At 42.2% G+C, this 15,612-nt stretch overlaps 1 protein-coding gene across 1 annotated transcript in view; it reads left to right on the top strand.

Moving 5' to 3' along the window:
* uvrag (UV radiation resistance associated gene) overlaps nucleotides 1-15,378 on the top strand; it is a 47,519-nt gene extending 32,141 nt beyond the window's left edge. Inside the window, exon 13 of the mRNA XM_068721293.1 lies at nucleotides 15,062-15,378. Within this exon, the coding sequence (XP_068577394.1) occupies nucleotides 15,062-15,143 (82 nt within the window). The 3' untranslated portion in view covers nucleotides 15,144-15,378. The remainder of the gene's footprint in view (nucleotides 1-15,061) is intronic.
* Nucleotides 15,379-15,612: the final 234 nt, after the last annotated feature.

The raw sequence follows: 15,612 nt of genomic DNA, 5'->3' as shown, positions 1-15,612 counted from the left end.
GTTCAGGTGAAGCAATACTAAACAATACAAATAAGCACTTTATACAATCCTGAAGTGTTTTATTCCACTGAAGACCTTGAGTGATGGGCCATAATCCTGTCTCATTGCTGCTGTTAGGTTGAATTTGTTTGCGGTGAGTCAACAAACAAGTTATTTGTTTTAGAAAAAAGAAACACTTCTCCAACATGCCTTCATGTAAACAGGGTTATTGTGGGAAATTGGCAGTTTATACGAACATGTAAAGGGCTTTAACAGACCCAGCGGTTTTGGCAGCGGCTGTAGTTTTATTGTTGTATATAGAGAGAAACACAAAGTCAGGGCTCGACGGTAAGGTTTGCCAGGTTGCCATTGGCGATCATTTCGAGGAATTGGCAACCAAATCCTGGCCTTTGGCAACCACTCTTTCACATGTAAAAAAAAAAAAAAAATTAGGACAGCAAAACACCCACCCAGTCCCTTCAGCTGTATGTGAGAGGAGATTCTGCTGTCTCAGCAGAATCAAGACAGACTGGAGGTCGTCTTTGAGAGTGAAGATGATGGACAAGCTGATGCTGGTGTCTCTTAAAGGACCCACAGTCCGAGACTTTAGTGCTGAAGGGCCAGTGGGTCTGATGGGAATCAGCACAAAAAAGGCCATGATGGTAAGGGATCTGTGAACAACATGACAAACAGCTGCACCGCTGCGGTTTGTCTACTATGAATTGAAGGTGGACGTGTTAATGGTTAACACATAAGATTTAACTTCTGTAAAATATCAGATAAAACACAAACTACAAAGTTACTGTAATAAAGCTTTTATTCTTCTATGTCACATTAAGCTGACGTATGACTGCATAGTATGTTAATTACACAATATAATCAGCAACCAAAAGCTGATGTCTTTTAAAAGTTAGTGTTGAGTCCCGACGTAACTGAATATAACTAAAAGAGCAACATAACACCCCGTTTTAGCTCGAATTAGCTCCCTTCACAAATTCAAACAACGTTGACTTAGTAGCTTTTTAAGTAACATTTTTTAGTTTACTTTTATTTGCACTACACAGTTAGTGTACATACAGTACGCTGTTTTACAAGACTAACCATTATTGTGTTCAGTGTCAAAGAAAGGAGAAAGTGAGTCACAGAACATGATTTTATTTACTTAACATTTCAGCGAGCATTATCATCAAGGTATAATCTTTGAATAAAGACGATGTTAACGTTTCCCTTGTTTTCAGCACCGTCACTTAACAAGTTGATAATGTGCTCTGTCTTATTCCGTGATTAAAATCTCTCAAAACTGGTTCTACTTTCACAAATCCTCCATCCTTTTAAACCTTCTCTTGCATATTGAGGGGCACTAAAATGCGTTTTATGTTTGCTCAGTAGTTTTTTCTTAAAATAATTCTCCTAGTTAAATATTCAATCATCCTTTTGATTTTGCAGTAAATCCGTCTCTCTGCTCGTGTGTTCTTCATCCTTCCCGTTGGATGTACAACTTTTTTTTTGCAATTTTGCAAACCAGTTTGGAACATTTGCATTGTTGTTTCTGTTGAAAAGACATCGTTGTGCTCACAATGAAGTCTTGATAGTAATGTACAGAGTTGCTGCCTGTAAAATCTGATTTGAATACTCACTGGAAAATAAAGGCTGTAAAGTGGAAAGGGCATTAATCACACATCTCAGCTGGTCCTCATTTCCAACTGCAACAGTTGAGGTTAAAAGAACATTAAACTTTTGTTACGTTTATAACACTGTTAACAAGAAAGTACATATCGTAAAACCTACAGTACATGCTGAATGTTTATTTTATGTCATTATCACCGCTTCATGAACACACCGCTCTTTGATTTCCAGTTTATTACATTTTAAGTAATCTATCAAAGCATGAGAGCCACATGAAATAACTCAAAGACCTGAGGTATTGTAGTCAATAACTTTGCAGCCTTGTTATACTGTGATTCTCTGTGAGGCCCCATATTTAAGATTAAAACGTATCATAAATTCAGATATTTAATACAGAGTGCTACTATGTATGTATCGAAATGCCTGAAGTGTGTATTTTCTAACTACTTTGTTTGACTCTACCACATGCTGAGTAGCTTCTGGGGATGCTGACCGTATATGTACCTTGACAATGCCTCAGAGGAGTCTGTATTCGTCCGTGTAAGATCTCTGCCGTCTGTTAGAGTGACATAGAGGCTCTAGTAGCGGCAGCGACCTGTCAATCACAGTTAGCACGCCTGAAAGGATACCCTGCTTTATGGTTTGTTTGACTCTAAATGGACCATAATTTACAAATGAACATCATGCTGTATTGAAGAAGACTTTGAGACCATAAACTCATGTTTACAATGTTTACTGAGGTAATAAATCAAGAGAGAAAACTTCCATACAACCAGCTTTCTTTTTGCAACAAGAGGAGTCGCCCCCTGATGGTCAGTAGAGAGAATGCAAGTTTTAAGCCACTACTGCATCTGATGCACTCGTCAGAACCAAAGGTTGCTGCCTGCTTGTGAGCCAGCCATCTGCAACCTGCTGATTCCAAAGGTAGCAACTACAATGGCTCTCGCAGACTTAAGGTGGGCTTAACTTTAAGGTGGGCTTAACTTTAAGGTGGACCAGCTATTCTCCTTTCAGCTTTTGTTATTTATTCTAAATTTGTACTATATCGTTTAACTGATGGCATTAATTGATAAAATTTCTTTATTTTCGGTCAACAGTTAATTTATCAACATTTCTAATCCCACCACTTCTGGCTCTGACACTTCTTCCACACACACCTTCGTAGAGTGGTAGCGGCCAATGCTCCACAAAAAGCCCTAGTTAAAAATGTGGCCCCCTTTCTCCTCATCCTCGTGTTCATCTGCTCACAGCTTGCAGTGTGAACGTGGCCTAAGATCGAGAGGCGTGACCTGATACAGTACCTGTCATTCTATACATGCAGTTTTCTGCTACTTGTCCTGGTCAGAGTGGCAGTCATCTTGGGTAAACTATAAGTTACAGTGGCTGCAGTAACTCTATCTGTCGTCAACACACCCCTCAGCTGCATCTCACTACAGTATCCCATGTTCCATTAGCTGCTGGTAGTGGCGCTACATTATTCTCTCTATAAGCAAGAACAGATTCCAGGTGTGTGTAAAGGCTGGGGCTTTTGTTTTCTTTGTCTTATTTGCCTCATTTGGTGTAAACAGTTGACCCCTCTGTAAATTGTTTGTGGCATATTCTTGTGACTTGGACATCTCCAACTTCTGTAACTTAATAGTAAACAGAAATAGCAGCTTTTTGAAATGAAGGTCATTGGAAGATGCTCACCTCTTCTTCCAGTTTTTTTTTTTTTCTGGTATAATTGTATTTGACTGCACTTGGACAGGAGGCTCTTTAGCTGTTTTGTTTTGCTCATGGTAAAAAGTTCCCCTTTTTTAAAATCTTACTCATGTGTTCAGAGAATTTATAAAGAAGCTTTGCTGACCCTGTAAATCACAGTCAAAAAATGGAGAACTATTCAGGATTGATAATAATATGTTGACATGTAGAGCGGCAAATGATAAACTAAGAATCCAACCTCATGAATTGTACAGACGCTGCAATTACAAAGACGGCCAGTGTAATGAAATTATTATTTTTGTATGTTATGGTCTTGTAACTATGTAAAAAAACAACAAAAAAAAAAAACACTGCTGCATTATGATGATTGCACGCTTGGGACACAATCGCTCAGGTATGCACCTTACATGCATATTTACATTCCACATATGCAAGACCACCAATGAGTGTGAGAGGGGGAGCGATGAGATGAAGATTATGCAGTGTTACTAATTGCCGTGGGTGTGAGTGAATATGGTGTCAGACTCTGGGTGGGTTCAAAGCTACAGGAAGAAGAGAATAAAGAGTCATGTTCCCAGTTAGCTCTTACATTATGCTCAATATTCTGCTTTTGCAGCGCATGGCCTTGTTGACATCAGCAGAATATTTCAGTTCACTTTGTCGTGTTTTTGGTTGCTTCTTAAAAGTTCTTACTCATTTTTTAATTTTTTTGTAAATTTTCAAAAAAACTTCCCACTTCACAGGAAATAACTACTTTTCGGAAAAGATCGTGGTTTGGGTAACAATAACTACTTTTGCAATACTCGCAATACTGCAATGGTTTGAGTTAAAATAACTAGGGAAGTGGCGTTACTTAAATACGGAAGTTGTGTGACAAATAAGTTAACTTCTGGTGTCACGCGTGACACGAACAGCGGCCCCCTGGGTGAAAGTGTATTGTTTTTGGAACCCAACCCATCCACCCGACCGCCACCCTGTGCAGCATGTCACTCTGGCTCATGATTACGTGGATTACATTCGATTTCATGGGATATATACAAATTACAGCGATTACTTTTCGTAGGTATAGCTACGAACACTGTATGAGAACAGCCTGCCAACCATGGGTTCTCATTACATTACATTACATTACAGTCATTTAGCAGACGCTTTTATCCAAAGCGACTTACAATAAGTGCATCAACATTGGTAATCAAAAGAACTACTAGTCACCAGAAGTCATAAGTACATTTCCTTTTCCAAACAAGCATCTAAGAGCATTCTCCCAGCTCCTGTGTTTACCAGCACCTCTTTGTGCTCTACTTTCCTTCCAAAACAAATGAGTTCTTATCCTTGGCCGAGGGAGGCACACAGGGATGACGTGTAAATCAGCACTGACACTTTCACGTCCACATGTGTCGCACTGAACAGACAAACAGCCGGGAGAAAGTGTGTGAGAAAAAGAGACGTTATCAGGCAGCGGTGCGATGGAGCGGCCGCCTCTCTCTGTGTGGGTGATTATGTCATGACAACAGCTTGAGGGGCTCACTGGGAGTCGCATTCCTACTCCTGCCATGCAGGATATTTACACCAAACCAACGAAAAATAAACTTGTCTGCTGCGTGGCTGTTGAACAGACGCGACAGTCCAGCTTCGCCCTTAGGTGTCTCTGAGTCGGGCAGAACGCTCGAGCATCTCCCCCCCCTTCACATGTTTATGACCCCTGAGGTCCCGGCAGGCTGCAGACACGCAGCAAAATGATGTGTGGGGAGACGGAAAGCAACTAGCCGAGCTCCAAAAGTGTACAAAAAAGGGGTGATTAAAGTGTCGGAAAGAGGCAGCCAGCGGTGATAAGTGAGGTGGCTTGGGATCGGTTCCTCAGAGCGTGGTAGGATTAGCAAGCAGTCGGTCAATTATAATGGCGTGCACATAGGGAACCGTATGCCGTTTTAGTTGCACATCTCACTGTAGGCCCTTGCTGAATTTGTCCTAACCCCATTTTTGCAGTGCATCCTTAAAATAGGGCTCCGCATCCCCTTTCCTGTGGCCGTGCTGCAGTACCAGGTGTGGATCCAGAATTCGGTAGCTGTTACAATCCAACATGAAATCCCTCAAGTTGATTTCTCAGAGCCCTGGGTATAGTTGAGCAAGAATAAATCCTTATACTCAGCCTGTTGATTCAAGTGTTTGGGCCTTCAGTGTTGTGTGGAGAATATGAATATACTTCACCTTTTTTATGTTTGGCTGCTTTATTTCATATAGTCTGATATTTTGACCCCAGGAAAAGATGCCAAGGCATGTGTTGATCTGAACTGTGTTCCAATCCAGAGTTTGAAAGTGGCCCTGTCAGAATGTTTAAAAGTAAGGTGTGGAATATGACGGTCTGTTTGGCACCTTGTATGATTTGGTATTTTCTGGATCACAACCCCCCCCCCCCCTGTATGAGACGTTCTCTGGACTCTTAACGACATGTTGCGCCCACATTTTGTCCTGTGGAGAGCCCGGTTCCAGTGTTTCTGATTGCATGGGGGGAGAACGAGGGAGATGCGATCCAGATGTCCAGTGTCTGATTGAGACCAGAGCCCGGCCATTAAAAACCAAGCGCTGCCTCATATATTCATTCGCTCCAAAGTATTGAGGCAAATCAGGTTGTTGTTTTTTTTTTTCTTTATCATGGCAAAAGGAAAAAAAGATGCAAGTGGGATTTACACAGGAGGTAGTGAACACCGGGGGGGGGGGGGGTTAAGACAAAAGGAACCTGTGAGCTCCGAGAAAAGAGGTTATTGTTCCGGGGCTTCAGCGGTTTCATGTCTCTTAACATGGACCATGTGCAAAAGAGGAGAGGGGGAACTGCTCCCAAACGAACCTGTCCTTCACAGCACTGAGGCTTCAGGGCACAGTTAAGCATCCTGCTGAGAGGCACATTATATAGGAAGGCCTACACGCACATTTACAGAAGTCAAGTTTGGCAATCACTTAAGGTGATTCATTTGTTATAGTTAAAGCTAGGGTTGGTAATGTTGAGAAACTAGCAAGAGTAAGCACGATTTGAAAAATTATTCCAGCTAAAAACCCTGACCAGTGTTGCCAACTCTTAGACTTTACATAAGAAGTGGACGTAGTCATCATGAAGTCACCCATTGGTTTGCGAACTACAGTTCTGATCCCTTTAGTTCGGCATTTTTGCCGTCGCCATCTTTTTTTTTTTTTTTTTTTTTTTTTGTGCAACTAGTGAGCAGAAGTGACCATATTTGTACTGCGGAGAAGGTTTGTTGACTCACCGCACTCACTCAAGGTCTTCAGTGGAATAAAACACTTCAGGATTGTATAAAGTGCTTATTTGTATCGTTTAGTATTGCTTCACCTGAACGTCGGCACTAATGTTACTAATCATACAGTCCACACAAGGCTGAGAGAGAGAGCTATAGCATAACTTCAGCCACAAGAGACTAGCAGCTTTCATGAAGGAATAGAAGGGATGTATGAGGTGCTCGTCCATAGTCAGTGTGTTAGATACAGTAGATGGAGGTTGCCACGCTACAATCATAGACCATATATAACAAGTGGACGTAGTCATCGTGATGTCACCCATTGGTTTGTGCACTGCTGTTATGAAGCCTTGAGTTCAGCAATTTGGCCATCACCACCTTGGATTATGGCTGTCGCCATATTGACTTTTTGAAAACAATGAACAGAAGTTACCATATTTGGAATGCAGAGGAGAGACGTAGTGACGGCGTATACGGCTCTGGTAGAGGCAGCGACCTGTCAATCGATGTAGCCCCGCCCTAAAGCATACTCTCCTTTATGGTCTGTTTGACTCTAAATGGATCATAATTTACTCAATGAACATCATGCTGTATTGAAGAAGACTTGAAACTAGTGATTGAGACCATAAACTCATGTTTACAATGTTTACTGAGGTAATAAATCAAGAGAGAAGTAGACATTTTCGCATAGACAACCAGACTTAATTTTGAAACCAGATAAGTCGCCCCCTGATGGCCAATAGAGAGAATGCAAGATTAAGACACTTCTACATTGGCTTCACTTTTCAGAACTGGAGGTTGCCGAATGAAAATTAAATTATTGGACGGGATTATTTCAATCCTGCGACAGCCACAGATAAATACAGGCTTTTTTTTCCTTCTCGTCTTTGTCAGAGCGTTTGATTGATTGATTTCTGTCAGGATGTAATATAACAAAAACATTTGTTGAGGAATCCTAGCTTTAAAGAGTGAGTTCACCTAAATGACAAGCTCACACAGGCTTTCTATGTTGCCCCTAGTAGGTATCGAGCCATGCAGATAGATAAGACTTTCATCTCCAGGGTTTTAAGATATCCGTCTGGGCATTTCTGCTACCACGCCAATGTTGTACAATGTGGGTCAAAGGGGTTTCATTTTTTGGCACCTGATCAACATTCTCCATCTTTGAATGTTGATTGTTTCACCACACTCTGTCCTACAGTACAGATTCATGTCATTTAGCAAGTTTACCGATTTTGGCTCCAATTGGAATTCAAGTTATCCATATTTAAATAAGTATTAAGTTTAATATCTAATGAGAATTATTTGACATTCTACTGGGTTCTATAAGACACGGCACATTGTCTGGCACGATAGAATAACTCATTATTTTATCAGTGTGATGAGCACATGTTTGGCAGTAGCTCAGCTGCATAGTTACTGTGTTTTTCATAGAAGAGATGAAAGAGATGATCAAATTGGGAGCCAGGGAGTTTTAATCAAATTCCAACAAGTTGTTAATTTCTTTGGTCTGTATGTCAACTACAAAGGCACACAGGGAATGGACTGAATGTTTACTTGTCTTCTCCGGTTTTCTGCCACTCAATCACTCAAGGACAATAGCGTGAATGCTATGTTTATGGTAGCTCTGAAGAAGCTGAGGAGTCTCCTCTAGGTTGACAGGTTAGTTGCATCAGCAGCCCTTCATCTCGTAGCCCTGCTGTTGCGCAACTTATTGGAGCAGTCGTTGTCCATACTTCATTAAAACGATAACGAGAAGCATCTGCGCTGAATGGCTTTCTGAAGTATGCAGAGAATATCTAATAACAGTGTATTCTTGTTCATGGGCTGAGGGGAAAACATGAACGTACCTTTTTCTTTCAGTATTAGCTCTCTTTTTAGCCATGCTAGCGTCGTGTCTGTCCACCACTTTGTCCAGATATGTCAAAACTATAAGATTGATCCGGCACATGGTGTTGCACAGACATTCATAGTGCCCTGAGGATGAACCCTGCAGACTTTGCTGACCCCTGACTTTTCATCCAGCACCACCTTGAGGTTGACGTTTGTGGTTTTAAGTTAAATGTCTCCACAGCCAGTTGGATTGCCATCAAATTTTGTACACGCAATATTAATGCCCACATCAAGAGGAATTGTAATGATTTTATTGGTGCTCTGACTTTTTATTTAGCCCCATCATCAGGTGAAAATTTTAATTTCTCAATTTGGTTTATGACCAAATACATGCAGAATAATCACTTTCCCATCAGCCTCAGCTGCACTTTGTGTTAGTGCTAACACGCTAAACTAAGATATTGAGGGTTGTAAATATTATACCTGCTTATCATAAGCAGGGCTGCACAATTAATCAGAATTTAATCAAAATCGCAATATGGCCTACTGCAATTTTTGCAAGGCACAGAATTTGTTAAAAGCAAAATGTGTGTCAAAATACCATTTTAGATTAAATATCGTCATGTTGCAGACTTCAGAAAACATTTTTGTTTGGTGCAGATCCCCGAAATTATCCCACTATAATGATCTTTTTAATTGTCTTTCACTGAAAATGAGAATAATAATGTAAAAGTTATCATTCCCTCTAATGTTGCGAAACATATCTCAATATAACTAATAATAATTGCAATATCAGTCAAAATAATCCCAATTCTGTGTTGTTTTTTTTTGTTTTTACAAAATGGTTCAGCACCATACCAACATCATCAGTATGAGCATGCCTATAGTAGTATTTAGCTCAAAGCACAGCTGTGCTGAAGTACAATCCCACAGAGCAGCTTGCACAGCCGTGGACTCTTGCTCTTGTTAGCAGTGCAGCTATCATCATGAAAATTGGTGTTGACCAGAAACTGCCGTGGGGTCGGAATATCAATCCTAAATCTGTGTAATAATCTTTTCTTGATTCAAGATCAGATAACATGTCATGTTTTTGAAAGTGATGGTCCGCTAAGATTTTGGAGAGAGATAATATGTACTGTCGGGCTGCTGGTCAGATTGAGCTCCTCTCTTCCCTCTCTGCTTGTGATTTAAAACAATGGAAGAAAACAAAAGGAGGGGGGGGGGTAAAATGTAAAATGGGAGCCCCGGGGTCGGGAGCTGGGGTCAGCAGACCCCTGGATATTCTTAAGAGCTGTGATGAAAACCCAGTATGACAGAGCGAGCAACAGCCACATCACTCAGGAGGCGCTTTAACGGTGTAGGCCAAGATGGCGAAACTATTACACCGGGGTCCTAAGTGCAGCCGTGGTCATTAAAACAGCATTCACTGACAGATGCTCAGTGTAATCATTTCTCAGATATTGAAAATTACAGCTGTGATTTATATAGTAACCATTGCCATTACAGCTTTGACAGTTGCAAAGCAGGTGTTTTTTTTTTTTTGTTTTTTTGTTTTTTTTTAAAAGCAGGCCCAGATTTATGGTCCCGTGCCGTTTGAAATTGCACATTAAAGACATTTGCGAACACACACACACACACACACACACACACACACACACACACACACACACACACACACACACACACACACACACCATTAAAACAGGGGCTGTACGTACTGGCCAAGCCTCGTCTGCAACATGTGAGCCAGAACTGTTGGTTTGCACATTTGGAGTATTAATTAGGATGTCTAAACAGGCAAGCCAACACATGTGGCGACCTCAGCCTGTGTATACATTACTGCAGGTCAGCCGGTCGCAAGGAGTCCTCCCACCGTTTTTCTTGTGAACCACGATGAAGCTGAGCACGACCACCCACCTGCATAGCTGTGTCCTCCTTTTTACACTCCTACATTTAATACAGTGGACTCAAGAGGGAAGAGACCATAGTCCAGTATACTATAACATGCTTAAATATATACATGCTTGCTGTAGTTTTCACAAGAAGCCGCCCCTCCCCCCGCCTGACCTTGTGGCCTTCTTTAATGGACTACTTTTAACAGGACTGCCTGTAGAGACGATGGTCATTTTAACTCAGGTGGACTCCATTTTGGCTCCCACATTGTGGTAAAACTTACAGACACCAATGTCGGTTTTAACACGGCAACAACAACGCATACACTGAGCTTTAACTAGAGTGTTTGGGCCGCAGTAACCTCAGCTCTTCTCTTTGCCCAAATAGCCCACAAATGTGGCCGTTTTAACCGGAGGGTGTAAAAGGCATCATGTGCTGCTGACACCTGCTAAGCGGCCCGGCAGAGAGACGGTGGAGACACTGGTAGTGGTGGATCACTCCGAGATGAAAGACATGACAGTCAGCCTGCTATTAAAAGATCCCTCAACAGGAATAGAAAATAAAAATAAATGGACAGGAAGACGGAGCAAAGAACTTCCTATTACTCATCACTGTAGCTGTGTGTTTATTGGTTGTTTCCTCCCTTTTACAAGGGTCCTTTCTTTTATATTTTGAAGCGGCCTGTGTCTAGACCCCTGCAGTTAGAGAGCTGGCAGGCTCACGTATTCTCGCTCATAAAGACGGAGGGACTTTCCTGTGAGACGCAGCTTTTGTCTTTTTACAATGCCAGGGCTCCACACTTATTAATTACATATTTATTGTGTCTGCGCTCAGAGCCAGCACTCACACGTTAACTATCCCGTTCTGAGATTGCTCTTGAGGGGATGATGAGGGCTTTTTAAAAAAAATGTATTCAAGAGTTTTATTTCTGCGCTCACCTCACTATCATTTATTTTTCTCTGTTTTCTTCTTTTCTCTCTCCCAGTGCACACAGAGTTGAATATTAGCTAAACGAAAGCACATTTCATGTTTCAGCAATTGGTCTTCTTTTTTTTAAATGGACGCTGAATCGAGCGGGTGTGTTGATTATGGCGCCTGTCATATTCGGTTTGCTGTGTTAGTTTCACGGACATGACCCTTCAACAGAGCTGCCACCGAGGGGAGCAGCGGAGGGATGTGCTGACGGAAGAAACGGCCTGATTGAGGAAAGTGAGGAAATCTGAGGAGGAGCTGCTGATATAGAGATGATTGCGTTTGATTTATATGTACAACAGAATTAAACGAAAGAACCAACAGAACAAGGTGCAAGAGGCGAAAGCAAGCATGAGCTCATTTGGAAACAACAGAAAAACAATTAGTGCCACAAACCGTGCTTTCTAGCCCGTGTGTGAATCTTCTCTGGTTTGTGTCTGTTTACTCTTGGGCCTCCATCCTGATGGACGGACGGGGTACTCATTTTGGCCTGCGTACTCCTCCAGGAACTGTAATTTATTTCATCCTGTTTAGTGTGCAGGACTGCTTCAGTTTATGCTGCTGCCGCTGGCTGAGTGATTAAAAATGGCGTCCCGTCTCCTCTTCCTCTGCTGCTCCTTACTACTCTCCGGGACAGAAACACCACTTGCTTCTTCTACTGTTGCAGCAGAAATGTTAGCCGTGATGTATCTATCCATCCCAACGGTCGACTTAGATGGAAACTGAAAAAGAAGGGTTTTTTGACAGCAAAATGTATAATTTTTTGAGTTCTCCCCGTTTCTTCGATGTGACAGTGTATTCTGACTTTTTGCGTTGTATGTTTGATCTCCATTTTTCACTGTTTAATTTCTTCTTCTTTTTTTAAATCTCAGTGGGACAATTCTGGTCAGATTAGATAATATATCAAATAATAAAATGTCCCAGCTAACTGAATCACACTCTGCCCCCCCCCCCCCCCGGTATGTAATAATATATTTGACTTTACTGGACGTCCCCGGGAGGAATTCCTGGTGTTTGGTGAACCGGAGTCTCTCCAGTGTGATTTCAGACACAGCGGACAGCGGCCATTAATCACTCCGTCGTGTGTGTGTGTGTGTGCTGGACGCAGCTCTGTTTTCCTTTTCGTGAGTGTTCATCAGCAAACAAGTCCTATCTGCTGGTGGGGAAGTGATATTGGGAATGCCAGGGGCGCAAGGGGAATGCCTGTTTTGTTGTTCTTCTCTCTGTTAGTTATTTCCCAGTGCTGAGATATGGCCTCCGGCATGTCGCTTACTCCGTGGGGGCCCATGGCCGCTTGTTGGGGATGTTGAGGGCCAAAAAGTGTCTGGCTGCGTAGCCCCCCAGGCTACAGCGCCTCACTCTTTACTCCTATAGAAGCAGTATCCTGTTAGAATCCATTCTCGGGCTAGAACGACCTCCATCTGTTAAGGGTTTACTTCTTTCACTTCCCATGGTTGCAGCGTAATGTGTGAGAGAGGAGGTGTTTACAGTGAGCACTAGCTCAGAATGTTGTCTGCTCACATACGAGTAGGAGAAAACAAACCGAAGAAACAGAACCAAACCCTCTTGTGAGTTCATGTTCCCAAAGCTCCATGCTCTCGCAGCTGAAATGCTGAAATGTGGGTCTTAGCAAAGATTCCGGAGCATCGAGATCTGAGTAAAATCTGGCCTTCAAAACGTCACAGTCGCATCTGAATCACAACCCTGCGGCGCTGCAGTGCTGTTAGCGTGATCTCAGTTGACAGAAGAGTCCAGTGAAGTGGCATATTTTCTGCTGTATTCTCCTATCGCCTCAAGCACTTATAGGTCATAGTTGGGGGGGGGGCATACCTACTCTCACAAAGGATTATCTAAAGACCATGACCCAGTCCCCAGGGGGCACACACACAGAGAGAAGGCATGTCGGATGCTCAAACTCACCAGCACACACTCGTACACACACGCGCACACACACACACACACACACACACACACACACACACACACACACACACACACACACACACACACACACACACACACACACACACACGTGCAAAGCATTCAACACATGTCTGCACATACGGTACTGAACACGCACATCAGAACGCACCTGCTGCTTCTGGCAGCGCTGTCATACAATGGCAGAGGCTCATGTCTTCTGTAATTGGTTACACTTAATATTTGCCGCTAAGGATATCTCTTTTTAAAAATCCTATCGCTGTCACATTTTAGAATTTGCTTTGAGAGCAATGAGACTCCCATTTCAGAGCCTTGAACCCCCCTTCAGTTTTGCTATTCATAGCCATAATGTCTTATGATAAAGTAGCCAATCAGAATCACTTCATCATTTGTTGAAGTTCTTTTTGAGGAGATGCGCCGAGGTGCTGCTGTGAAGAACAATTCACAGTGGTTGATAGCTAGATGGATAGATGGATGGATGGATGGATACTTTATTACAGCAGCAATAAAGGTTAATGCAGGTGATACATGTTGTTTTGATGTGGGCATCCCTCACAAGGCATCACACAACAACACAAGCTTTATTAGTTATTTCTCAGATGGAAAGCCTTGTCTTTAGAATAATATATCCTCTTTGTTGTCCTTTGACGTGGCCTTCTGGCATCAACAACTGTTGCAACCTAAAAAAGCAACAGCTGTTTATGTGACTAACTGCGTGGATTCTGCATCTGTGCTTATGTAATGTAATGTAATGTATGTATGTACATATGTACCTGGCCTTGGTAACATCTCATATGTGTTGTTGGATTTTTTTTTTTTTGTTACAAACCCCAGATGTCAATTTCATGTGCAGAAAGGAGCAGTGCAAATCCTCTGAAATGAAGATGTTTTTTGTCCCCCTCACACTACTTAAAAAGCAATATTTCAGTGTTTGGGTGAGAGGTTAAGAGTGGGATTAGCTTTAGGTTACTCTGAAGGTTAAGGTGAAGCATTTAGAGATGGGCTAAGATGTGAATCTAGATAACAAAGGTCACAGCAAATATGTTGATGCAAACTGGTGTGTGTGGTTTGTCACAGCAAAACCCTGCTCAGTTCATGGAGCCGTTATCCACAAAATTTGGTCTCCTCCTCCGTGGGAGATCAGCATACATAAGCACATAATGACAGGAAGGGATGAGTCCAGCCCTAAGTCCCTAATAGCAAAGAGAGCTTTCCCTCTCCACATATCAGCATATTTCCCTCTCTACCCGAACTCAGCACCCAAGTCACTCACGATGGGATATCTTCCCCATCCTTCGTGAGCACTCTGCTAGCTGAGACACCTGACTGGCACCGATGGGACTTTCCCACCATGCTGAAAGGGAAAAGTTCTCCTTTGTTCTCGCTCAGAGGCAGATGGATAGCTGCTCGGACGCCTCCGCTCCTGTTTGATATTTCAGTTTAAGAAGGTACGGAGGTGGCGTCTGTGGGATGATGGGGGGGGGGGTCATAGACCCAGACCCGGTTTCATCTGCCTCCTGCAAGTGTTACCAAATGTAAGCGCTGCTGGCTACACGGACGGCTGGGAAAGAATTCATATACTGTTGCAAAAGCCGAAAAGCAACAGTTGTTTGAATCTCTCAAAGTAAGATTAATAAACAATGGACCCTTTTAATCCCAGCATCCTTTATTGACATTTTCACATGCATAGACCTACAATATGATGTACAGTATGGATTCAATGCTGTTGTAAGCTTGACTGTGCTTAGTTGGCTTGCGAGTGTCTTTACATCTTTGCTACTAGACTCTGTTGGTAATGGATGTTAAGTGGAATAAATCAGCTGTTCCTGTGTAATGTCGTGCTTGTCTTTTTCTCCTGTCTTCAACAGATTCCCTTTGTACCCCAGAGGAGAGCGCTTCCATTTTGAATACGGTGTCTACTTGCTCAACAAGAACATTGCCCAGGTATGAACGGACATGTAGTGCACAAATGTGGTTCCAAACTGTAACTCATGATAAATTTGAGGATATTAGAATGTGTAAAGACAGAAATTTATAATTTCCACTTTAACTTCTAGCATAATAGTTTTATCCTGTTTTCCTGTAGTCCATGTTTTTTTTACAAAGGGGATCTATAGTGTCTCAAAGCCGAGATTTGTTTTGGAACCAATACATTCTCTGAAGAAGGCACTGTGCTGGTTAAACCACAGACGATGTAATTATACTGTATACCTCTCATTCTAAAGTGCTTCTCTTGCTTCTTGAATTAGTGAAGGGGTCACACTAAAGTCTGCTAACAATGAAGAGGCCGAGTTCCTACTGAAGACACAAGGCTTAAGAAAGGCTCAATAGTTTCCTAAAACATCTGCCTGAACACTGCAGTCTTTAGCAAGTTTTACTGGAGTAAACTATGCAGTTGTTTGAGCAGATTTTGTGCACT

The sequence above is a fragment of the Cebidichthys violaceus genome, unplaced genomic scaffold (genome assembly GCF_023349555.1).
Source record: "Cebidichthys violaceus isolate CVI_PGR_0920_01 unplaced genomic scaffold, fCebVio1.0.p SCAF_27, whole genome shotgun sequence".
NCBI classification, from domain to species: Eukaryota; Metazoa; Chordata; class Actinopteri; order Perciformes; family Stichaeidae; genus Cebidichthys; species Cebidichthys violaceus.
This window is presented reverse-complemented; position numbering and strand designations above follow the sequence as displayed.